This window comes from Arachis stenosperma, chromosome 2 (genome assembly GCF_014773155.1).
Source record: "Arachis stenosperma cultivar V10309 chromosome 2, arast.V10309.gnm1.PFL2, whole genome shotgun sequence".
NCBI classification, from domain to species: Eukaryota; Viridiplantae; Streptophyta; class Magnoliopsida; order Fabales; family Fabaceae; genus Arachis; species Arachis stenosperma.
In genome coordinates, this window is record NC_080378.1 from 14,226,730 (window position 1) to 14,251,177 (window position 24,448).

General features: G+C 38.9%; 1 protein-coding gene and 1 non-coding gene across 2 annotated transcripts; one reads left to right on the forward strand and one right to left on the reverse strand.

Moving 5' to 3' along the window:
• Window positions 1–8,194: 8,194 nt before the first annotated feature.
• On the reverse strand, window positions 8,195–8,302 carry LOC130963862 (small nucleolar RNA R71). Its single transcript, XR_009079979.1, has one exon. It is a non-coding gene; the product is annotated as a small nucleolar RNA R71 (small nucleolar RNA).
• A 10,819-nt stretch (window positions 8,303–19,121) lies between these two features.
• LOC130962603 (protein FAR-RED ELONGATED HYPOCOTYL 3-like) lies at window positions 19,122–21,092 on the forward strand. The gene is made up of 6 exons (XM_057888793.1): window positions 19,122–19,208; window positions 19,329–19,880; window positions 19,956–20,297; window positions 20,445–20,557; window positions 20,717–20,801; window positions 20,886–21,092. Exons 1-6 carry the CDS (start codon window positions 19,122–19,124, stop codon window positions 21,090–21,092), a joined length of 1,386 nt encoding a protein of 461 aa, XP_057744776.1.
• The last annotated feature ends 3,356 nt before the right edge of the window (window positions 21,093–24,448 follow it).

Sequence of the window (24,448 nt, forward strand, 5' to 3'; positions counted from 1 at the left end):
CTCGCGGCCAGTCTTGTTCTTCTGTTTGATCAGAACCCATTACCCCCAAAATACCATAATCGACAGAGCTCTCCATCATCGTCGCTACATCTAAAGGTTAGTAGATGACTATAGTTTTACTCATAACTAAATGTTCATGCAATGGATTTGGCTGAGTTACTTGATTGTTCTGCTTCTGTACACCCTGCTTGGAATTTGAAAGTATTGTCTCAACTTGAACAACTTGTTGTTGTTGCTGGTGGTATTGGTTTTTATTTTAGCGTGGAAAAATTTTGCAAGATTTCAATTTAGTTAGTACAGTAATTTTGGTACGTTGTTTAGACTTTTGAATGCAACGTTACTTAATTTAGTCAGCCATAATCGACCGCTGTTTGAAATAAGATGGATGATTACTCTAGTAGGTATCCAGATGGTTGGGTTTTATTTTAGGGACTGTTGTTTATTTACGCTATATAATTGATTTATTGCATCCGGCACTATATGGATTATGCGTTTATTATTGAACACTTCAGCACATATTTACTCGAGCACATATTGCTGTTTGTTTTTTTCTTTTTTTAATTGCTTAGATTGGTGATTGAAACCTTTTATAGTTGCGCTTAAGTCAACCTATGTCTATATGTTTGTCAAGTTTGGTTCGGTACTCGTAATTTTTTTAGACAAAAGGGAATTTAGGATTTTTCTTGGTTTTAATAAAAATTTTGTAAAATTTCGGTTTAATTAATACAGTAATTTTGGTACGTTGTACGGACTTTTGAAGTCGACGTTACTTAACTTAGTTAACCATAGTCAATCTTTGATTGAAATAAGATGGATGATTATTTTACTATATATTCGAATGGTTGGGTTTTATTCTAGTGATTGCTGTTTATTTTGACTATGTAATTGATTTTTTTGCATCATATACTATATGATTGTGAGTTTATTACACGAATGCTCGATTGAGAAGTGATTTTGAAGTATGGTATATTACATTTACTTATTTAGTAGCAATGAGAGTTTTTTTTGCTGTTTCAAAGTATGGTATATTACTTTACTTATTCGAAACAGGACGTATGTTCAGTTTACTATATATACGAATGGTTGGATTTCATTCAATAAATTGATGTTTGTTTTGGTTACATAACTGGTCTTTTGCTTGATTTGCTTAATTTATTGGATGTTTATTATCAACTAAAGTAGATGTTCATTTTACTATGTATACAGATGTTCATTTTATTCTATGTTGGAATTGAGTTCCATTCCATTTTATTAGTTATAGTGAAAGCAATCATTTAGTTATACTTTGATGAATTTAAGATTTTTCTCCATAGATTGTTGATTTTCTTTTGAAGCTTAGGCCTAATGAGTTCTTGTTACACACTAGTAATTTATATGCTTAAAAATTGAGTTGTGCTCCTATTCTCCAATGCACATCGACTATCATACAGGTTACAAAAGGGAAGAGCAAGAAAGAGGAAGAAGGATCACAGGTACAATCTCTAGCAACCAAAATGTTGGAGAAAGATTACAAGCAACGAGCTCCTAACAAGCTTCCTTAACTTACGACTGCCTTGAGGAGCTTAACACTATCATTATGATGTAGCATTTCTTGAAGATTCTTGTTATTTTGACCCACACTTTTAAATATTGATGACTAAATATTGGCTCTCTAGTATTCCTCTAAACTATAAATTATTTATCACATGTAAATATTTTATATAATAAAATTTTTTTCTTTTAATTTCAAATTAAGACTTTATTTTTATTTCCAAGTTAATATTAATGTTTGCAGGGATCGTATTTTAATCCCTAATTTTCAAACCATAAAACAAAAGAAACGTGCAGAGCATGTGCATGCAAAATTCAGGAAATCAAGTAAAGAACAAACGATATACCCAAAATAAGCATCTACTTTAGAAAGACAGGAACAATCCGCATACATAGTAAAATGAACATCCACATTAGTTGATAAGAAACAACTAACACATTGACAAAAAATACCACTCGTGTACAATGTTTAAATGGCGTAACTGAAATCCAACTTGAATTCAATCAAATTAAATTAAATCTAATCCAATCCACATTACAAAAGAAACTTGCAGAGCATATGCAAGCAGAATCTAGGAAATCCAGTAAAAGACAAATGGTATACCCAAAATAATCATTCACTTTAGAATGGAAAGAAGGCTGGTTCTACTATGGGGAAAGTATCTTTAGGTCCTTGAAGGACCAGGGTACTTTATAGAATTTTAAAAAATTTAGTGGCAATTTATCATAAACTTTCATGTAACGCTGACGTGGTCTGTTGATGGCTTTCAATATGTTTAAAAAATTTTGTTTCTCTTTTTGGACAGAGCCCAACAAACAGACCCACCCTTAATACACTATCCATACCCACCCATCTGATCACCCTCCCCACCTGCTACCTAATCGTCCTCGACTTTGCGCTGCTCCATGCCTCCATGGGTTCCTCTGAGAAGGAGAGACCTCTGACCGTCTTTGTCTGCCGCTGCTGGGATTGTGATTTTCGTCACCTCCATCGCACTTGAGCCATTTTGTTGATCTCCACCGTGTGAACTGTTCATTTGTTGCTGTTCAGAACCAGTTACTCGGTGTCGTGGTCTCACTCTCCTTTCCGGCGGATGGTTCTCGACGTCGGTGCTCACCGTTCTTCTTGGCAACTGTGTGACGGTTCCTGTGTCAATCCGACCTCCCGGACAATTTGAGGCCGAAACCCAACCTTTTCTTATGGTCCGTGGTGGCGCCGGTTCTTCCGATCGGCGCTTGGCTTCGTGCTGCTTCTCTCCACACCCAGCCATGACTCTCGTTCCTCAATCTCTCTACGTAGTTGTCCGCTCCTCTCCTATTAATGTTGGTCTTTGTCATTCATATAAAACCAAACTCAGCCCAGCCCAATATCTTCGTGGAAGCCCAACAAAATCACTTGTTACAACCAAAGTGATGTGCAACTAAGAGCCATCAATACTTTATTTAATCCAATGGGCATCAGTTGCAATTATAAAAAATAGTGAGGCAAAATTTCTTAAACAAAAGTGTCAAGTACGAATTGCAGGAGAACCACTAATTAAGCATATTCTTAAAGGGTCCTTACAGGACCAGAATTAAGTTTCCCCACCATAGACAAATCCTGGAAAGAAATATCCACAATCATAGTAAAATAAACATCTGCTTTAGTTTAAATGGCTTAAAATATAGTACATGATGCATCTCAATCATTGATGCGGCAAAGAAAAATCAATAATTTATATGGTAATGGATTATTTGTTCATGAAATTTATGGTTCCTATAGGACTCCAGCATAACTCTGGGATGGTAAATAAAGCATTATATGTAGTATTTTAAATGACAGAGTTCTTATTGTATTAATCAATTACATAAATAAAAGGACATTACAGAACTATGTAAATCTATTTGTAGCAATACATAAGCAAATTATTCTTGGTAGCTTATCCTGCATTATTAACCAAGAACGGTACTACCATAAAACTAACATAATCAAGTCTATTCCATTGTAGTTTTGATACTAAATAGACCAATGAGGAAAACAATATTGGTATATCTGTAAATGTTGCAATGCAGTTATATTTCGCTCACTATTTGCCATCCCTAAGTTTCTTGATGGTCTTATACTGGCCATAGATCTAACTAATGATAGGCATTTCCAGTAGAAGGGTAGTGACTCGCAAGCTCTGCATAGCAAAATGCTGAAAGAGCAGCTGCAAATCCAACTACCAAGAAAGAAATCGCCAACGATGGACCGGAATGCTCGCAAGCAACAGTTCCAACAAGAACATATACATCAGTACCAATTATTTCACCAACACCTGAATCAAAGCCAAAACTAAATGAATTAACCATCAAAACGGCTTAGATCAAAATACCATTGAAGGGCATCCTTTAATTTGCAGGACAAAGGTTGTAATACAGGCAGTTTAATCTACGAAGCAAGCATAAGTGGCTTAATTCACAGTTTGTCACATAGATCCAACTCAACCGTTGTTAAAACCCTACCTTTCTAGACCCAAATACAAAACAAAACAAAAATTTAGTTGGAACAAAAAATCAATTTCAAACCAATTACTTAGATCATAAGATATTCTAAATAACATCCTATAATAAAAAATAGGAATCATGATTCTCTAATTATCAGAAAGGAAAACTGAATTACCAATTACTATGAGTTGAGGCATAGTCAATTCCTTGACAAATTGACCCTAAAAGCTGCTTTCATTAGCAAAATTGATGAGCGGATAATTTGTATGCTTTTTGGCATTGTTTTTAGTATGTTTTTAGTATGATCTAGTTAGTTTTTAGTATATTTTTATTAGTTTTTAGTTAAAATTCACTTTTCTGGACTTTACTATGAGTTTGTGTGTTTTTCTGTGATTTCAGGTATTTTCTGGCTGAAATTGAGGGATCTGAGCAAAAATCTGATCCAGAGACTCAAAAGGACTGCAGATGCTGTTGGATTCTGACCTCCCTGCACTCGAAGTGGATTTTCTAGAGCTACAGAAGCCCAATTGGCGCGCTCTCAACGGCGTTGGAAAGTAGACATCCTGGGCTTTCCAGCAATATATAATAGTCCATACTTTGCCCAAGATTTGATGGCCCAAACCGGCGTTCAAAGTCACCTCAAGAAATTCCAGCGTTAAACGCCGGAACTGGCACCTAATTGGGAGTTAAACGCCCAAACTGGCACTAAAGCTGGCGTTTAACTCCAAGGAGAGTCTCTACACGAAAATGCTTCATTGCTCAGCCCAAGCACACACCAAGTGGGTCCGGAAGTGGATTTTTATGTCATTTACTCATTTCTGTATACCTTAGGCTACTAGTTATCTATAAGTAGGACCTTTTACTATTGTATTTAGAGACTTTGGGTAGCTATCTTCGTTTTATGCTATCTTAGATCATTGGGAGGCTGGCCATTCGGCCATGCCTAGACCTTATGCTTATGTATTTTCAACGGTGGAGTTTCTACACACCATAGATTAAGGTGTGGAGCTCTGCTGTACCTCGAGTATTAATGCAATTACTATTGTTCTTCTATTCAATTCCGCTTGTTCTTTGTCCAAGATATCACTTGTTCTTCAATTTGATGAAGGTGATGATTGACGCCCATCACCATTCTCACCCATGAACAAGGTGACTGACAACCATTCTTGTTCTATAAGCATCTGAGGCTTAGTGAATATCTCTTGGATTCCTGATAACACGATGCATGGTTGATCACCTGACAACCGAGTGCTCGCCTGACAAACGAGCCAACCATTCCGTGAGATCAGAGTCTTCGTGGTATAGGCGAGAACTGATGGCAGCATTCAAGAGAATCCGGAAGGTCTAACCTTGTCTGTGGTATTCTGAGTAGGATTCAATGATTGAATGACTGTGACGTGCTTCAAATTCCTAGCAGGCTAGGGCGTTAGTGACAGACGCAAAAGTATCAATGGATATTATTCCGGCCTGAATGAGAACCGACAGATGATTAGCCTATGCTGTGACAGAGCATCAGGGACGTATTTTCACTGAGAGGATGGAAGGTAGCTGCTGACAACAGTGAAACCCTACACGAGCTTGCCATGGAAAGGAGTAAGAAGGATTGGATGAAGGCAGTAGGAAAGCAGAGAGACAGAAGGGAAGGCATCTTCATACGCTTGTCTGAAGCTCTTACACCAATGATATACATAAGTATCACTATCTTTATCTTTTATGCTATTTTCATTCATCATCATATACATTTGAGTTTACCTGACTAAGATTTACAAGATGACCATAGCTTGCTTCAATGCTAACAATCTCCGTGGGATCGACCCTTACTCACGTAAGGTATTACTTGGACGACCCAGTGCACTTGCTGGTTAGTTGTGCGAAGTTGTGTAATGCCATGGATTTGAACCACCAAGTTTTTGGAGTTCATGACCAGGGATTATGAGAGTTGTGAAAAATTATTGTTCACAATTTCGCGCACCAAGTTTTTGGCGCCGTTGCCGGGGATTGTTCAAGTTTTGAGCAAGCTTTTGGTAACAATGCCTGGGATTGTTCTAGTTTGGACAACTGACGGTTCATCTTGTTGCTTAGATTAGGTATTTATTTTTTTTGAAATTCTTGAAGATGAATTCTAGAGTTTCATGATGATTTGTTGAAATCTGGCTGGCTGAGAAGCCATGTCTAATCTGATTGGACCGAGGTTTCAACTTATCACCACAAGAGCTTGTTAATTTTCATCAATTTTGCTTTTGGAGCAGTGATCTGCTAAGACTTGGCTGACCTTTGGTCATGTCTAGTGTTTTGGACCGAAGCTTTCCTTGAAAGCTTGGCTGGCTGTGAAGCCATGTCTAATTCCTGGACCGGAGTCTTAGACTAGCATTGCATTGATTCCTGGAATTCTCATTAAGAATTTTGATATCTTTTTCCACTTAATTTTCGAAAAACACAAAAAAATTTGCAAAATCATAAAAACCAAAAATATTTGATGTTTCTTGCTTAAGTCTAGTGTCTCATCTTTAGTTTGGTGTCAAATGCATGTTTTTGTTACATTCTTTCGAATCCATGCATATATTTCTTTGTTTTGATCTTTGAATTCTTTTGGCTTGAGTGTTTATGTGTCTCATATAGTGTCAGTAGTACACAAACTGCTAAGTTTGGTGTCTTGCATGCATTGTTATTTGATTCCTGTTGCATTTTGATTATTAAAAATCCAAAAATATTTTTAATTTGTGTCTTTTCAAGTCAATGATACAAAGAATTGAAGATTCAGAACATACTGCAGAGGAATTATACAGAAAAAGCTGAGCATTCAAAAATGCCCAGTAAAGAAGACAGACTGGCGTTTAAACGCCAGCCAGGGCACCTGGTTGGGCGTTTAACGCCCAAAGAGGTAGCATTTTGGGCGTTAAACGCCAGAATGTATACCATTCTGGGCGTTTAACGCCAGGATGGTGCTAGGGGGAAGATTTTGTTTTCAAACCAATTTTTTTTTCAAGTTTTCAAGGTTTTTCAAAACCAAATCTTTTTCAAATCATATCTTTTCAATCAAATGTTTTCAAAATCAATTTCTTTCCTTTCTCAAAGATACTTACTAACAATTAATGATTTGATTGAACATTTTTTGCCTTTTCTATTAAGAAAGGTTTTATGTTTGAATCATATCTTTTCTTGTTAGGCAAGTCATTAATTTTTTTTAAAATCATATCTTTTCAAATTGTTTTCAAATCATATCTTTTAAAATTGTTTTCAAATCATATCTTCTCAATCACATCTTTTTAAAACCATAACTTTTCAATCAAATCTTTTTAATCACATCTTTTTCAAAAAAACTTTTCAATCAAATCTTTTTGACTTCTAATTTCAAAATCTTTTTCAAAAATCACTTTAATTCTTCCCCACTTTCAATTTTCGAAAATTATCAATCAATTTTTAAAATGTTTTTGACATCTTTTTAATTAATTTTCGAAAATCCTCTTCCCTCCTTCTCACATCCTTCTATTTATGGAGTACTGCTCCTTCTTAATGCACAATTCGAACTCTAACTAATCAAGTTCGAATTCTTCTACCTTCTTTTCTTCTATTTTTCTTTTTCTCTGACATCTCAAGGAATTTCTATACTGTGACATAGAGGATTCCACATTTCTCTTTTTCTCTTCTCTTTCTTATGAGCAGGAGCAGAGACAAAGGCATTCTTGTTGAAGCTGACCCTGAACCTGAAAGGACCTTGAAGAGAAAGCTAAGAGAAGCTAAAGCACAACTCTCTGTTGAGGACCTGACCGAATTCTTCAAGGAAGAAGAACCCATGGCAGCCGAAAATAACAACAATGCCAACAATGCAAGGAAGGTGCTGGGTGACTTCACTGCACCTACTCCTGATTTCTATGAGAGAAGCATCTCTATCCCTGCCATTGGAGCAAACAACTTTGAGCTTAAGCCTCAATTAGTTTCTCTAATGCAACAGAATTGCAAGTTCCATGGACTTCCAATGGAAGATCCTCATCAGTTCTTAGCTGAATTCTTGCAAATCTGTGACACAGTCAAGACTAATGGGGTTAACCCTGAGGTCTACAGACTGATGCTATTCCCTTTTGCTGTAAGAGACAGAGCTAGAATATGGTTGGATTCTCAACCTAAAGAAAGCCTGGACTCTTGGGAAAAGCTAGTCAATGCCTTCTTGGCAAAGTTCTTTCCACCACAAAGATGGAGTAAGCTTAGAGTGGAAGTCCAAACCTTCAGACAGAAGGATGGAGAATCCCTCTATGAAGCTTGGGAAAGATACAAACAATTAATCAGAAAATGTCCCTCAGACATGCTTTCTGAATGGAGCATCATAGGTATCTTCTATGATGGTCTCTCTGAACTATCCAAGATGTCTTTGGATAGCTCTGCTGGAGGATCTCTTCATCTGAAGAAGACACCTGCAGAAGCTCAAGAATTGATTGAAATGGTTGCAAATAACCAATTCATGTACACTTCTGAAAGGAATCCTGTGAACAATGGGACTAGTCAGAAGAAAGGAGTTCTTGAGATTGACACTCTGAATGCCATATTGGCTCAGAATAAGATATTGACTCAACAAGTCAATTTGATTTCTCAAAGTCTGTCTGGAATGCAAAATGCACATGGCAGTACTAAGGAAGCTTCATCTGAGGAAGAAGCTTATGATCCTGAGAACCCTTCAATGGAAGAGGTGAATTACCTAGGAGAACCCTATGGAAACACCTATAACTCTTCATGGAGAAATCACCCAAATCTCTCATGGAAGAATCAAGAGAGACCTCAACAAGGTTTCAATAACAATAATGGTGGAAGAAACAGGTTTAGCAATGGCAAGCCTTTTCCATCATCTTCTCAGCAACAGACAGAGAGTTCTAAGCAGAGTACTTCTGACTTAGCAACAATGGTCTCTGATCTAATCAAAACCACTCAAAGTTTCATGAATGAAACAAGGTCCTCCATCAGAAATTTGGAAGGACAAGTGGGACAGCTGAGCAAGAAAATTACTGAACTCCCTCCTAGTACTCTCCCAAGTAATACAGAAGAAAATCCAAAAGGAGAATGCAAAGCCATAACCATGGCCGAATGTGGAAGGGAAAGAGAGGAGGTGGACGCCACTGAGGAAGACCTCAATGGGCGTGCACCAACCTCCTCTGAGTTCCCCAATGAGGAACCATGGGAATCTAAGGCTCAAAATGAGACCATAGAGATTCCATTGGACTTACTTCTGCCTTTCATGAGCTCTGATGAGTATTCTTCCTCTGAAGAGGATGAGTATGTCACTGAAGAGCAAGTTGCTAAATACCTTGGAGCAATCATGAAGCTAAATGACAAGTTATTTGGAAATGAGACTTGGGAGGATGAACCCCCTTTGCTCACCAAGGAACTGGATGACTTGTCTAGGCAGAAACTGCCTCAAAAGAGGCAGGATCCTGGGAAGTTTTCTATACCTTGTACCATAGGCACCATGACCTTCAAGAAGGCCTTGTGTGACTTAGGGTCAAGTGTAAACCTCATGCCCCTCTCTGTAATGGAGAAATTAGGGATCTTTGAGGTGCAAGCTGCAAGAATCTCATTAGAGATGGCAGACAATTCAAGAAAACAAGCTCATGGACTTGTAGAGAATGTTTTGGTGAAGATTGAAGACCATTACATCCCTACTGATTTCATAGTCCTAGAGACTGGGAAATGCATGGATGAATCTATCATCCTTGGCAGACCCTTCCTAGTCACATCAAAGGCTGTGATTGATGTTGATAGAGGAGAGTTGATCATTCAAGTGAATGAAGAATCCTTGGTATTTAAAGCCCAAGGACATCCCTCTATCATCATGGAGAGGAAGCATGAAGAGCTTCTCTCAAAACAGAGCCAAGCAGAGCCCCCACAGTCAAACTCTAAGTTTGGTGTTGGGAGGCCACAACCAAACTCTAAGTTTGGTGTTGAACCCCCACATTCAAACTCTAAGTTTGGTGTTGGGAGGTTCCAACACGGTTCTGAGCATTTCTGAGGCTCCATGAGAGTCCTCTGTCAAGCTAATGACATTAAAGAAGCGCTTGTTGGGAGGCAACCCAATGTTTTATAGTTGACTATTTTCTTTTGTTATTTTATCTTTTTTGTAGGTTGATGATCATAAGAAGTCACAAAAACAATGAAAAAAGCAAGAACAGAATGAAAAACAGGAAGAAAAACAGCACACCCTGGAGGAAGATGCTGCTGGCGTTCAAACGCCAGTAAGCCTAGCTGTTGGGCGTTTAACGCCCAGTCTGGCACCATTCTGGGCGTTTAACGCCAGAAAGGGGCACCAGACTGGCGTTAAACGCCAGTAAAGGGCAACAACCTGGCGTTAAACGCCAGGAATGGGCACCAGCCCAGCGTTTAACGCCAGAAATGGCTCAAAACGTGAATTTTGATGCCATTTGGTGCAGGGATGACTTTTCCTTGACACCACAGGATCTGTGGACCCCACAGGACCCCACCTTCACTCTCTCTCTTCTTCCCCCATTCACCAATCACTCACATCCATCCTTCATAAATCCCCACCAACCTCACCCTTCAAATTCAAACCACTTTCCCTCCCAATACCCACCCATAATGGCCGAACCATTACCCCCCTCTCTCCTATATATACCCTTCTTCAACCCTTCATTTTCACACAACCTAAACACCCCTTCTTTCCCTTCTTGGCCGAACTCAACACCTTCTCCCTCTTCCTCATTTCTTCTTCTTCTACTCCCTTCTTTCTTCTTTTGCTCGAGGACGAGCAAACATTTTAAGTTTGGTGTGGTAAAAGCGTTGCTTTTTCATTTTTCCATAACCATTATGGCATCCAAGGCCGGAGAAACCTCTAGAAAGAGGAAAGGGAAGGCAAAAGCTTCCACCTCCGAGTCATGGGAGATGGATAGATTCCTCTCAAGGGTGCATCAAGTCCACTTCTATGAAGTTGTGGCCTTGAAGAGGGTGATCCCCGAAGTCCCTTTTTCACTCAAAAAGGATGAATATCCGGAGATCCGCCATGAGATCCGAAGAAGAGGTTGGGAAGTACTTACCAACCCCATTCAACAAGTCGGAATCTTGATGGTTCAAGAGTTCTATGCCAATGCATGGATCACCAAGAACCATGACCAAAGTGTGAACCCGAATCCAAAGAATTATCTCACTATGGTTCGGGGGAAATACTTGGATTTTAGTCCGGAGAGTGTGAGGGTGGCGTTCAACTTGCCTATGATGCAAGGAGATGAGCATCCTTACACTAGAAGGGTCAACTTTGATCAAAGGTTGGACCAAGTCCTCACAATCATATGTGAAGAGGGTGCACAATGGAAGCAAGATTCAAGAGGAAAGCCGGTTCAATTGAGAAGGCATGACCTCAAGCCTGTGGCTAGAGGATGGTTAGAGTTCATACAACGCTCAATTATTCCCACTAGCAACCGGTCCGAAGTTACCATAGACCGGGCTATCATGATCCATAGCATCATGATTGGAGAAGAAGTGGAAGTTCATGAGGTCATAGCCCAAGAACTCTACAAGGTGGTGGATAAGTCCTCTACCTTAGCAAGGTTAGCCTTTCCTCACCTCATTTGTCACCTCTGTTATTCAGTTGGAGTTGACATAGAGGGAGATACCCCCATTGATGAGGACAAGCCCATCACCAAGAAAAGGATGGAGTACACAAGAGACCCCTCTCATCAAGAGATCCCTGAGATACCTCAAGGGATGCAATTTCCTCCACAAAACTATTGGGAGCAACTAAACACCTCCCTAGGAGAGTTGAGTTCCAACATGGGACAACTAAGGGTGGAGCATCAAGAACACTCCATCATCCTTCATGAAATTAGAGAAGACCAAAGAATCATGAGGGAGGAGCAACAAAGACAAGGAAGAGACATTGAGGAGCTCAAGCACTCCATAGGATCTTCAAGAGGAAGAAAGAGCCGCCATCACTAAGGTGGACCCGTTCTTTGATTTCCTTGTTCTTTATTCTTCTGTTTTTCGAATTTTATGCTTATGTTTATCCATGTTTGTATCTTGTGATCATTAGTGTCTTAGTGTCTATGCCTTAAAGTTATGAATGTCCTATGAATCCATCACCTTTCTTGAATAAAAACGTGCTTAATTGAAAAGGAAAGAATTGCATGAATTCTGAATTTTATAATAGTTTAATTAATTTGATGTGGTGGCAACACTTTTGTTCTCTGAATGTATGCTTGAACAGTGCATATGTCTTTTGAATTTGTGATTCATGAATGTTGGCTCTTGAAAGAATGATGAAAAAGGAGACATGTTACTGAGGATCTGAAAAATCATTAAAAATGATTCTTGAAGCAAGAAAAAGAAGGAAGCAAACGAAAAAAAAAAACCGAAAAAAAAATCGAAAAAAAAAGAAGAAAGAAAAAGAAAGAAATAAAGTTGTGATCCAAGGCAAATAAGAGTGTGCTTAAGAACCCTGGACACCTCTAATTGGGGACTTTAGCAAAGCTGAGTCACAATCTGAAAAGGTTCACCCAATTATGTGTCTGTGGCATGTATGTATCCGGTGGTAATACTGGAAGACAGAGTGCTTTGGGCCACAGCCAAGACTCAATAAATAGCTATGTTCAAGAATCATCATACTTTACTAGGAGAATCATTAACACTATCTGGATTCTAAGTTCCTAAAGAAGCCAATCATTCTGAATTACAAGGGATAGAGTGAGATGCCAAAACTATTCAGAGACAAAAAGTTAAAAGCCCCGCTCATCTAATTAATACTGATCTTCATAGATGTTTTTGGAGTTCATTGCATATTCTCTTCTTTTTATCTTATTTGATCTTCAGTTGCTTGGGGACAAGCAACAATTTAAGTTTGGTGTTGTGATGAGCGGATAATTTGTATGCTTTTTGGCATTGTTTTAGTATGTTTTTAGTATGATCTAGTTAGTTTTTAGTATATTTTTATTAGTTTTTAGTTAAAATTCACTTTTCTGGACTTTACTATGAGTTTGTGTGTTTTTCTGTGATTTCAGGTATTTTCTGGCTGAAATTGAGGGATCTGAGCAAAAATCTGATCCAGAGACTCAAAAGGACTGCAGATGCTGTTGGATTCTGACCTCCCTGCACTCGAAGTGGATTTTCTGGAGCTACAGAAGCCCAATTGGCGCGCTCTTAACGGCGTTGGAAAGTAGACATCCTGGGCTTTCCAGCAATATATAATAGTCCATACTTTGCCCAAGATTTGATGGCCCAAACCGGCGTTCAAAGTCACCTCAAGAAATTCCAGCGTTAAACGCCGGAACTGGCACCTAATTGGGAGTTAAACGCCCAAACTGGCACTAAAGCTGGCGTTTAACTCCAAGGAGAGTCTCTACACGAAAATGCTTCATTGCTCAGCCCAAGCACACACCAAGTGGGCCCGGAAGTGGATTTTTATGTCATTTACTCATTTCTGTATACCTTAGGCTACTAGTTATCTATAAGTAGGACCTTTTACTATTGTATTTAGAGACTTTGGGTAGCTATCTTCGTTTTATGCTATCTTAGATCATTGGGAGGCTGGCCATTCGGCCATGCCTAGACCTTATGCTTATGTATTTTCAACGGTGGAGTTTCTACACACCATAGATTAAGGTGTGGAGCTCTGCTGTACCTCGAGTATTAATGCAATTACTATTGTTCTTCTATTCAATTCCGCTTGTTCTTTGTCCAAGATATCACTTGTTCTTCAATTTGATGAAGGTGATGATTGACGCCCATCACCATTCTCACCCATGAACAAGGTGACTGACAACCATTCTTGTTCTACAAGCATCTGAGGCTTAGTGAATATCTCTTGGATTCCTGATAACACGATGCATGGTTGATCGCCTGACAACCGAGTGCTCGCCTGACAAACGAGCCAACCATTCCGTGAGATCAGAGTCTTCGTGGTATAGGCGAGAACTGATGGCAGCATTCAAGAGAATCCGGTAGGTCTAACCTTGTCTGTGGTATTCTGAGTAGGATTCAATGATTGAATGACTGTGACGTGCTTCAAACTCCTAGCAGGCTAGGGCGTTAGTGACAGACGCAAAAGTATCAATGGATATTATTCCGGCCTGAACGAGAACCGACAGATGATTAGCCTATGCTGTGACAGAGCATCAGGGACGTATTTTCACTGAGAGGATGGGAGGTAGCTGCTGACAACAGTGAAACCCTACACGAGCTTGCCATGGAAAGGAGTAAGAAGGATTGGATGAAGGCAGTAGGAAAGCAGAGAGACAGAAGGGAAGGCATCTTCATACGCTTGTCTGAAGCTCTTACACCAATGATATACATAAGTATCACTATCTTTATCTTTTATGCTATTTTCATTCATCATCATATACATTTGAGTTTACCTGACTAAGATTTACAAGATGACCATAGCTTGCTTCAATGCTAACAATCTCCGTGGGATCGACCCTTACTCACGTAAGGTATTACTTGGACGACCCAGTGCACTTGCTGGTTAGTTGTGCGAAGTTGTGTAATGCCATGGAATTGAACCACCAAGTTTTTGGAGTTCATGACCAGGGATTATGAGAGTTGTGAAAAAGTATTGTTCACAATTTCGCGCACCAAAAATCAACCTTCTTCCTTCTAGTGAAGAACATCCATGAACCTTGAGTTCCATTTTCACCCATTTCTTGTGAATCAACCAAAATTCCCATCACAAAAGTAGCTTCCTTTTTTGTTAAGTTTGACAAAATAGAAAATTCTGCAGATTCTCTTTTTCTTTTTTATTTTCCCTAAGAAATGATGGGCAAATCTAACAATATATGATAATGATGTGATATGTTGAAGAAGATTGATTGATAGTTAGAACAAAAAATTCTTGCATTACCAATCTATTGTTGACAAGTCGCGGTCTCTGTTATGCCGCAACAATTTTCAAAACAATTCCTCTAGGTGAGTGATTCAGAGGGGAGGATGGCGACAGGATGAAGGGTGGCTGGCATCGAGGTTGGGGGCGTCGCTCTGAGGACAACGCAAGCGCCTTCCTCGTTGTGGCTGCAGGGATATCGCAAGTGTTCGTGAACGGCGGTGGCTGTGGCTAATTCCATCATAAAGTAGGGGCGAGTGGTGGATGAACAATGGCATAACGGTGTGACTATGTGTTGTTGTCCTTCACGCGGGTTCTTGCGTCAATGGCAGTGGTAGTGGCGGTCTACAACGATGACGGGGGTGATGGAAGACTAGTCGGTGCCATGGCAGCGTGGTGGCGGCGCAAAAAAAACAGTGTGTCGCATGACGTAGCAGGTTTGGGGAGAGGAATTAGGGTTTGAGGGATAGGGATTAGGATTATCAGTGAGAGTGAATATTTTTTATATAATGGGTTATGGGCTTTTTTTAATTTTTCTAAAATCTAATTTTTAAAAAATTAATTTAAAAAATCTGATTTTTAAATTATTGTTAACATTATTCAAACTTGTCATTGTTTTTTCGTACTTTCTCCTCATATTGTTTTAATGAACATATTCATAATCAATTGCTAGTTTTGTACTTGTATTTTTTAAATATCTTTCTAAATAGACGACATTAATTATCAAAACATAGATGACCATTTACTTTAAACAAAATCCGAAGATCCAAAAGAAAGGAAACAAATGAGATAATTGATAAGTCAAGATTGATTCCTATTAACTGTGATGAGCAGTGGGTACAATGTATGTGTAGTGTGTTAGATTGCAAGCAAGACACTCTTTCAGTTAAATATTTGGGAATTCTTTAGGAGTAAACCCAAGGTTGGTTAAAACGTGAAAGCCAATAATAGACAAAGTGAAGGAGAAGCTTAGCCTTTGGAAAGCCAAGGCACTTAATAAAGCCGGTAAGTTAGTGCTTGTCAAATCTGTGTTGAATAGCCTTCCGGTTTATTATTTAAGCCTATATAAGATGCTGAAAGCTGTTACAAAGAAACTGATTTCCTTGCAAAAAAGATTTCTGTGGAGTAAAGAGGATGTGAGGAAAGGTATGGCCTTAGTTAAGTGGGAAGTGGTGTAGCCTCCTAAGAAATTAGGTGGGTTGGGAGTTGGGGATGCTATGGTTTGTAACACAGCTCTTCTGTTTAAGTGGTGGTGGTGATTCTCTAAGGAGGAATGTCTGTTGTGGAAAAAAATAGTCTGCTCCTGTAATAACCTGAATTCAAATGTGCTTTTTTTTCACTCAGAAATTACCGGATCGGGAGGTCCGTGGAAGGATATTTGTCAGATACAGTTCAAGAATCAAGAAGTTAGGTAGAAGTTGATTACTGGATTGCCTATGGAGGTGGGTGATGGAAGACAAACTCAGTTTTGGAGGATGTCTGGATTCATGGAGGTTCCTTGAAAGATCATTTTCCAAGGCTCTTCTCAGTTTCAAACCAAAGAGGATCAGTGATAGGGGATTTTAGGTTTTGGGATGGGTTGATGTGGATATGAAACTTCCAATGGAGGAGAGAACTATTCAAATGGAAATTGGATCTAGTGAACCAGCTTCACCATACCTTGAGACTAGTCAAACTTGCATTTGGCAGAGAGGATAGAGTTGTATGAAAATATGATAAACAATGTGTTTTTTCTACTAACTCATTTGTGCAGGTGTTGCAAGTGGAAATGGTTCCGGAGGATATATCGAGCTACAGCTTTACCAGGACTATTTGGAAAGGGCTTGTTCTACCTAGAGTGAAGTTGTTTGTTTGGTTTGTCTTGACTGGTAGGGTCAATACAAAAGAGAGATTTAATCGGTTTGGGGTTAATTATCCAAGAAGATAATTTATGTGTTTTATGTAACAGAGGTGATGAAAATGGGTATGTTTCTTGGCTGCAGTTTTTCTTGGCAGGTATGGTGTGCTTGGCTATCATATGTTGGTGTATTATGGACTTGTCCGGATACGGTTAAAGAGCATTTTTAGAGTTGGACTGAGGTATCAATTAAGAAGGAGAAGTGCAAGAGATGGATGGTGTGCTTTTGTACCATTATGTGGAATATATGGTTGGAACGAAATTGGAGGTTTTTTTATAATAAAGAAAAAGGGATAGAGGAGATTATCAACATGTCCTTTCAGAGTTACAAAGAGTGGTTAGGTGTAAACCCCTTTTGTTGTTAATGGCAAGCTAGAGATGACAAAGGGATTTCATGGTTATTATGATTGCTTTGGTTATTTTTCTTGTTCTTTTGTTTTTTCTTTGTTGTAGCCTCTATGCTCCACTTCGTGTATTGAGCTTCTCTTTAATATATATATATATATATATATATATATATATTAAATTTCTATATTTTTTCCTAGTTTCCCACGTCCATTCCTCTATGTGCAAATTTATGAACAGCAAGTCAACTTACAAGGACAGTAGCACTTGAATAATGAACATGTGAATGAAATATAAAATTTGAAAAAATTATATTTGAAATTTTTTTTATCTTTTGTATACTTTTTTAATATTAAAAATAAAAATATATAAAAAAGTCTTACACAGAAGTAGAAATAACATTGGAAGCATTTCAGGTATGCCTGTGTACTTTATTGCCATTTCAGTGTGTCATGTACTTTTAGGTTTTCAGTTATATATTTGCCTTGTAGTCAAGCGTTAAAAGACTATATTAACCTCTGAAGTTGATTTAAAATTACCCAATTAGTCAGCTAAAAATTCTTCAGAGCTTGCTTCTTGAATTTAAATCTTTGTAGCTTAAATAGCAAGATGCCAAGAAACTTTATCGGCTTATAATGTTGCCTGAGTTGGAAGAATGAGACCCTTAACCATGTTCGTGAGAACTCAATCTCCTCGCCTCTCCTCAGCTGTCCGCCCTTGATACAGTGAAATAGACGAGAGTTGTTTTGATCTACTACTACAGCTGTTCGGGGTTCTTGGCCTTCTCGACCTTCTCCTTACTATCTGATTCGTTGTTCTGCACTTGGGGTTTTTTTCTGTAGTTGCGAGAAAAGGTGGAAAGCGCGATTCATCAGTCGGTAATGTGTGGGTTGCATAAGTTTGTGCCATTGAAGGGCTTATCGAACGGTATGTTACTTATTTTTGGCATTAATTTTTGTAGTAGGTGAATTTTTTAGGGCTAGATTTAAGGTATTGGAGCTGACCCAGGGAGATTAAATGTGTTGGCAGTGTCATGTTGGATTATTGACATGGTGTGTACCCAGAAAAATTGGGCATGATCCTTTTAGATACATTAATTGACTCACGATAAAGGATTATACTGGTGTGCAGTGGAGGATGGACTTTGGCATTTAGTTAGAGTCATGTTCTGTAGAGAAGCAATGGTAGAAGTTTTTTAGTTATTCAGCAAATAAATGTAATTTTTTAATTTTTTACAATTGTTTTATTTTTATAAACTTAATTAAAGAGTTAGTTTATTTATTTATTCAGCACATAACTCTTTTTTAATTGCTAGGTTGAAAAAAATTAAGATAGTTGTATGTGATTTTAATGACATCAAGTTATTTACTATCCATCTGGTCACCACTTTAAAAGGAAAACTTTTAGTTTTTACCTCTCCAAATTTCAATTCCAATTGGTTGGTTAATGTGCTTTACCGGTCTTTTGGTCTATTTGTTATTGGAAAATAGAATTGTCTTGTTTTACATTTGTTATGGAATTGGCTACATCTCTATTTCTCAAGCCTTCATGTCAGTTTAGTTGTTTAAACTTACAATAAATTTTGGTTTCACAATCACTATCAGTGAAGTTGAAGCACTTTTTGAGCTATTTAAGTGCATAAGCAATTTGGTTGTTGATAAAAGACTAATAAGCAATGAACTATATAGCGAATTTGATTTCCTCCTAGTCTCAAACGTAGTTGTATTTATGACATTTATTTTGTGATCTTCATTTTATTATGATATATTATGTGTGCTTTTTTATTTGTTGATATGAATGATCAAGGTGGGGTAGTTGTTTGTATAGGGTGGGTTTTCTCGATGATGATGTAGTGAGTGTAATGTATTTCTGAAAGCATTGAAATTGGAGTAGAAGCTCTGTGTTTCCTATGTTAACATGTTACAATAAGTTGCTTTGTTAACAAGTTTGCATCAATTGGCCAGATTGTGATGGCGAGACTGGATATTATTGTTGCCTATGCAATTGTTGAAGTTCTTAGGAACCACAAGTGAGGGGGTCCTCTAGAAGAAGTAGCTGCTACCTATTAGGAAATAGATGAACAACATAAATCATAAGCCGATATCGACATCAACCAATCATGAATCGGCGATGCCAGACCTAGAGGATGGGATTTTGAATGAGGTATATGATAGGGGAGAACTTGCAGATTCGGGTTATATTAGTTTTTTTTGTCATTCTGAAGATGAATAGTATAAGTTAATGTAAAATTGGGTGATCGTAGCATTGTTAATTGTTGTGCAGGAGACATTTTTTGACATGAGCATCATAGGGGACAAAGCAGGGTTTTCGAATATGATGCAAATAGACATAGAGCCTCAATCTGTGCAGGTACCAAGTCATGTCAGTGTTGAAGATGTGCTGAAGATGCAGCTCTTTACCCTTGGGGAAGCAAGAGAATTCTACACGAGTTATAGTAGGCTAAAAGGTTTTGCAATAAGGAAGAGTAAGAGGGTAAAAAATGCCAAAGGAAAGATCGTTAGATACACTTTTGTTTGCAACAGACAAGGGTTTAGGCACAAGAAGTGGTTAGATAAGCTGGATAGGAAAAGAGAGCACAAGCCTATAACGCGATGTGGGTATGTAGCAGAGATGAGGATAAAGAAGAATTATACTAATGGAAAATGGTTTGTTTTACAGTTTGTGGATGATCATAACCACACCCTACTCTCTGAAAGGTTTATTGGATATCTGCCTTCGAACAGGAATATGTCTAATATAGAAATTGCTCAAATGAATAGCATGAGGCAAGTTGGGATAAGCATTCCAAAGATATACCAGTCATTTGCGATGCAGGTTGGGGGCTTTAACTTAGTAAGATTTACTAAGCAAAATATGCACAACGAGGTTCGAAAGCAACATGCTTTGTAGAACGGAGATGTAAATGCTGCACTGCATTTTTTTGAACGTGCTGCCAGAAACGATGATAAACTATTTTGGAGGTATGAGGTAGCGGCTGGTTCTCATATGTGTGACATTATATGGAGTGATGGTCGAAGCCAGAAAGATTATGAGGCGTTTAGTGATGTCCTCGCCTTTGATGCGACCAATGGGAGGAACAAGTATAACCTTTCTGTCATTGTTTTGTCCAGAGTTAATCACCATAATCAAACATGCGTGTTTGCAACAGCAATGGTTTCATGTGAGTCACAGGATTCGTACAAATGGGTGCTGAGACGGTTTCTGGAATGCATACGGGGAAAGGCCCCAAAGGTAGTTATAACTGATGGGGATCCTTCTATGAGGCTAGCTATTATGCATGTTTTTCCATATGCTCATCACAGACTTTGCGCGTGGCACCTACTAAGGAATTCCACTGCTCATGTCTCACAACCACGTTTCACCCAATTATTCAAACAGTGCATGCTCACTGACATAGAGGTTGATGAATTTGAAATGCAGTGGGAGGTGATGGTTGACGAGTGTGGTGTTCGAGAGGTTGAATGGGTGATGGACCTCTATAGAAAGAAGTTGTCATAGGCCACCACAAACATACAGGGCAGATTCTTTGCAGGTTTAAGGACAACCTCTCGGTGCAAGTCGTTGCATGCTAAGTTGGGTGGGTTTGTGGAGAGTAGATATGGGATATTAGACTTTGTTATAAATTTTTAAATATGTGTTGATTTCCTTAGAGACAAGGAGGAGGAGCTTGACTTTCGTTCCTTTTATGGTACCCCGGTGCTTCAAACACAGTTCCCAGAGATTGAGAGGTCATCGGCAATCCTTTATACCCGTAAACTTTTTTATAGATTTTGAGAGTCCCTAAAACGGGCTATAACATTTTACATTGTCGACCGCCAGGATTGTGAAAATGGATGTTGCTATGTGATACAGAAGTATCGCCAACTGGAGTCAACCTGGCAAGTCTTGCACCAGCTGTACAATGGAACCTTCCGATGTAATTGCCGCAGGATGGAGTCACATGGGATCCCTTGTGTTCACATAATTGTAGTTCTGGTTGGTATTGATATCGGTTCTTTGCCAAAGACTCTAGTCCTCAAGAGTTGATGCAAAAATGCCAAGAACAATGTGACTTCCATTAGACAATTTACTGAAACGGGTGATGCTGTATCCTGGTACCGTAGCAGACTTGGTGCATTTGTAGACCAATGTAAGCGTTTTGCCAAGGTGACTTATCTAAGGGACGAGGACTACAAGGTCTTTGGTGAAAAATTGGCACGAGATGCTATCATGTTGGAGGTCAAGAATGGGTTGCGTATGGCCCCATGTGAATCCACACCTTAACAGTGAGAGGGGTGGTTGGATAAATGATCCGGTCCACGTCCAGACAAAAGGCACTGGCAGAAGAAACGTTTCTCAGGTAATAAAGGGACCAAAGAAGAAAAAATGCAGCGCCTGCGGGAAACCGGGTCATCGCCGAACTTGCTGCCCCAGTGCGCCTGCCCCGCGACAGGGATGTCATGGATCGCTACCGGTTCCCGAGGGTTGCCAGGCTCAACCTCAGGTTAGAACCATAAGCTGTGTGTCAGTTATAATTCATCTGATTTTTAGGGTGGTCATGATATTTTTCAAACTTTGAGTGATCAATGATAACCTAATTAGGACATACCATATGTGAGTATATCCTGAAACAACTAGCTGATAAAATGAAGTTGAACTTGATAAAATTGTTGAATTTAGGTAGATCTTCACAATTGTTCATAAAACAAATAGCATCATTATTTCATGAGGATGCAACATGTCAAATAGGGTAGAAGCATCAGCAAAGTATAAATAGAACATGAGCCATTCACAAATTAGGAGAAGCATAAATGTATAAATCTATAAATGTTAATATAGGCAATTCAAGCTCTTAGGGGTAGAGGCATATGTTTTCTGTGAAATCAATTAATCATATTGGGAGGATTTATTAATATTAGGAGTGGTTTCTTTTGTCAGATCTGGATCCACAAAGAATTCAAATCCATTAGAATTTAAGTTGGAATCATTTTATTTACAACCCGACTTGCCTCTTTTTACTTTGTGCAGGCGACACCGGCATAGACAACTCGACAAGAGCACTCAACTTTTTTTGCCTATGAACTTGCTACAGGTTATGTAAGTGCCAATATTGTCCCCTAACTATTTATTAACTTATGCCACGTATTTTGTTTAGATTTCCATCAGTAGCTTTGCTATTTGTGGGCAAGCACCTTAATCTTTACAAACATAAATGTAAATTGCAGATGGGTGCGGGCACGAGAAAGAGGAAACTGAGGGTTGAACTTCCAAACACATTCCCACAATTCATGTCATAAGAGGATAGCTGGTGCGCGAAATTGTGAACAATACTTTTCACAACTCTCATAATCCCTGGTCATGAACTCCAAAAACTTGGTGGTTCAATTCCATGGCATTACACAACTTCGCACAACTAACCAGCAAGTGCACTGGGTCGTCCAAGTAATACCTTACGTGAGTAAGGGTCGATCCCACGGAGATTGTTAGCATTGAAGCAAGATATGGTCATCTTGTAAATCTTAGTCAGGTAAACTCAAATGTATATGATGATGAATGAAAATAGCATAAAAGATAAAGATAGTGATACTTATGTATATCATTGGTGTAAGAGCTTCAGACAAGCGTATGAAGATGCCTTCCCTTCCGTCTCTCTGCTTTCCTACTGCCTTCATCCAATCCTTCTTACTCCTTTCCATGGCAAGCTCGTGTAGGGTTTCACTGTTGTCAGCAGCTACCTCCCATCCTCTCAGTGAAAGCGATTGCATATGTCCTGTCACGGCATAGCGGAATTCAGCTGTCGGTTCTCGTTCAGGCCGGAATAATATCCATTGATACTTTTGCGTCTGTCACTAACGCCCTAGCCTGCTAGGAGTTTGAAGCACGTCACAGTCATTCAATCATTGAATCCTACTCAGAATACCACAGACAAGGTTAGACCTTCCGGATTCTCTTGAATGCTGCCATTAGTTCTTGCCTATACCACGAAGACTCTGATCTCACGGAATGGTTGGCTCGTTTGTCAGGCGATCAACCATGCATCGTGTTATCAGGAATCCAAGAGATATTCACTAAGCCTCAGATGCTTGTAGAACAAGAATGGTTGTCAGTCACCTTGTTCATGGGTGAGAATGGTGATGGGCGTCAATCATCACCTTCATCAGGTTGAAGAACAAGTGATATCTTGGACAAAGAACAAGCAGAATTGAATGGAAGAACAATAGTAATTGCATTAATACTCGAGGTACAGCAGAGCTCCACACCTTAATCTATGGTGTGTAGAAACTCCACCGTTGAAAATACATAAGAACAAGGTCTAGGCATGGCCGAATGGCCAGCCTCCCAAAGAGGGTTTAATCATCAAAACATGATCAAAAGATCTCTAATACAATAGTAAAAGGTCCTACTTATAGAAAACTCGTAGCCTATGGTGTACAGAAATGAGTAAAAGACATAAAAATCCACTTCCGGGCCCACTTGGTGTGTGCTTGGGCTGAGCAATGAAGCATTTTCGTGTAGAGACTCTCCTTGGAGTTAAACGCCAGCTTTAGTGCCAGTTTGGGCGTTTAACTCCCAATTAGGTGCCAGTTCCGGCGTTTAACGCTGGAATTTCTTGAGGTGACTTTGAACGCCGGTTTGGGCCATCAAATCTTGGGCAAAGTATGGACTATTATATATTGCTGGAAAGCCCAGGATGTCTACTTTCCAACGCCATTGAGAGCGCGCCAATTGGGCTTCTGTAGCTCCAGAAAATCCACTTCGAGTGCAGGGAGGTCAGAATCCAACAGCATCTGCAGTCCTTTTGAGTCTCTGGATCAGATTTTTGCTCAGATCCCTCAATTTCAGCCAGAAAATACCTGAAATCACAGAAAAACACACAAACTCATAATAAAGTCCAGAAAATTGAATTTTAACTAAAAACTAATAAAAATATACTAAAAACTAACTAGATCATACTAAAAACATACTAAAAACAATGCCAAAAAGCATACAAATTATCCGCTCATCACAACACCAAACTTAAATTGTTGCTTGTCCCCAAGCAACTGAAGATCAAATAAGATAAAAAGAAGAGAATATGCAATGAACTCCAAAAACATCTATGAAGATCAGTATTAATTAGATGAGCGGGGCTTTTAACTTTTTGTCTCTGAATAGTTTTGGCATCTCACTCTATCCCTTGTAATTCAGAATGATTGGCTTCTTTAGGAACTTAGAATCCAGATAGTGTTAATGATTCTCCTAGTTAAGTATGATGATTCTTGAACACAGCTACTTATTGAGTCTTGGCCGTGGCCCAAAGCACTCTGTCTTCCAGTATTACCACCGGATACATACATGCCATAGACACATAATTGGGTGAACCTTTTCAGATTGTGACTCAGCTTTGCTAAAGTCCCCAATTA

Bases quoted from the DNA above. Each gene is read 5' to 3' on its own strand.
- LOC130962603 (XM_057888793.1), top strand. From the start codon at position 19,122: ATGAACAACATAAATCATAAGCCGATATCGACATCAACCAATCATGAA. The intron at 19,209-19,328 runs GTATATGATAGG...ATTGTTGTGCAG, and splicing joins AGGATGGGATTTTGAATGAG to GAGACATTTTTTGACATGAG. The intron at 20,802-20,885 runs GCAATCCTTTAT...GTCGACCGCCAG, and splicing joins CAGAGATTGAGAGGTCATCG to GATTGTGAAAATGGATGTTG.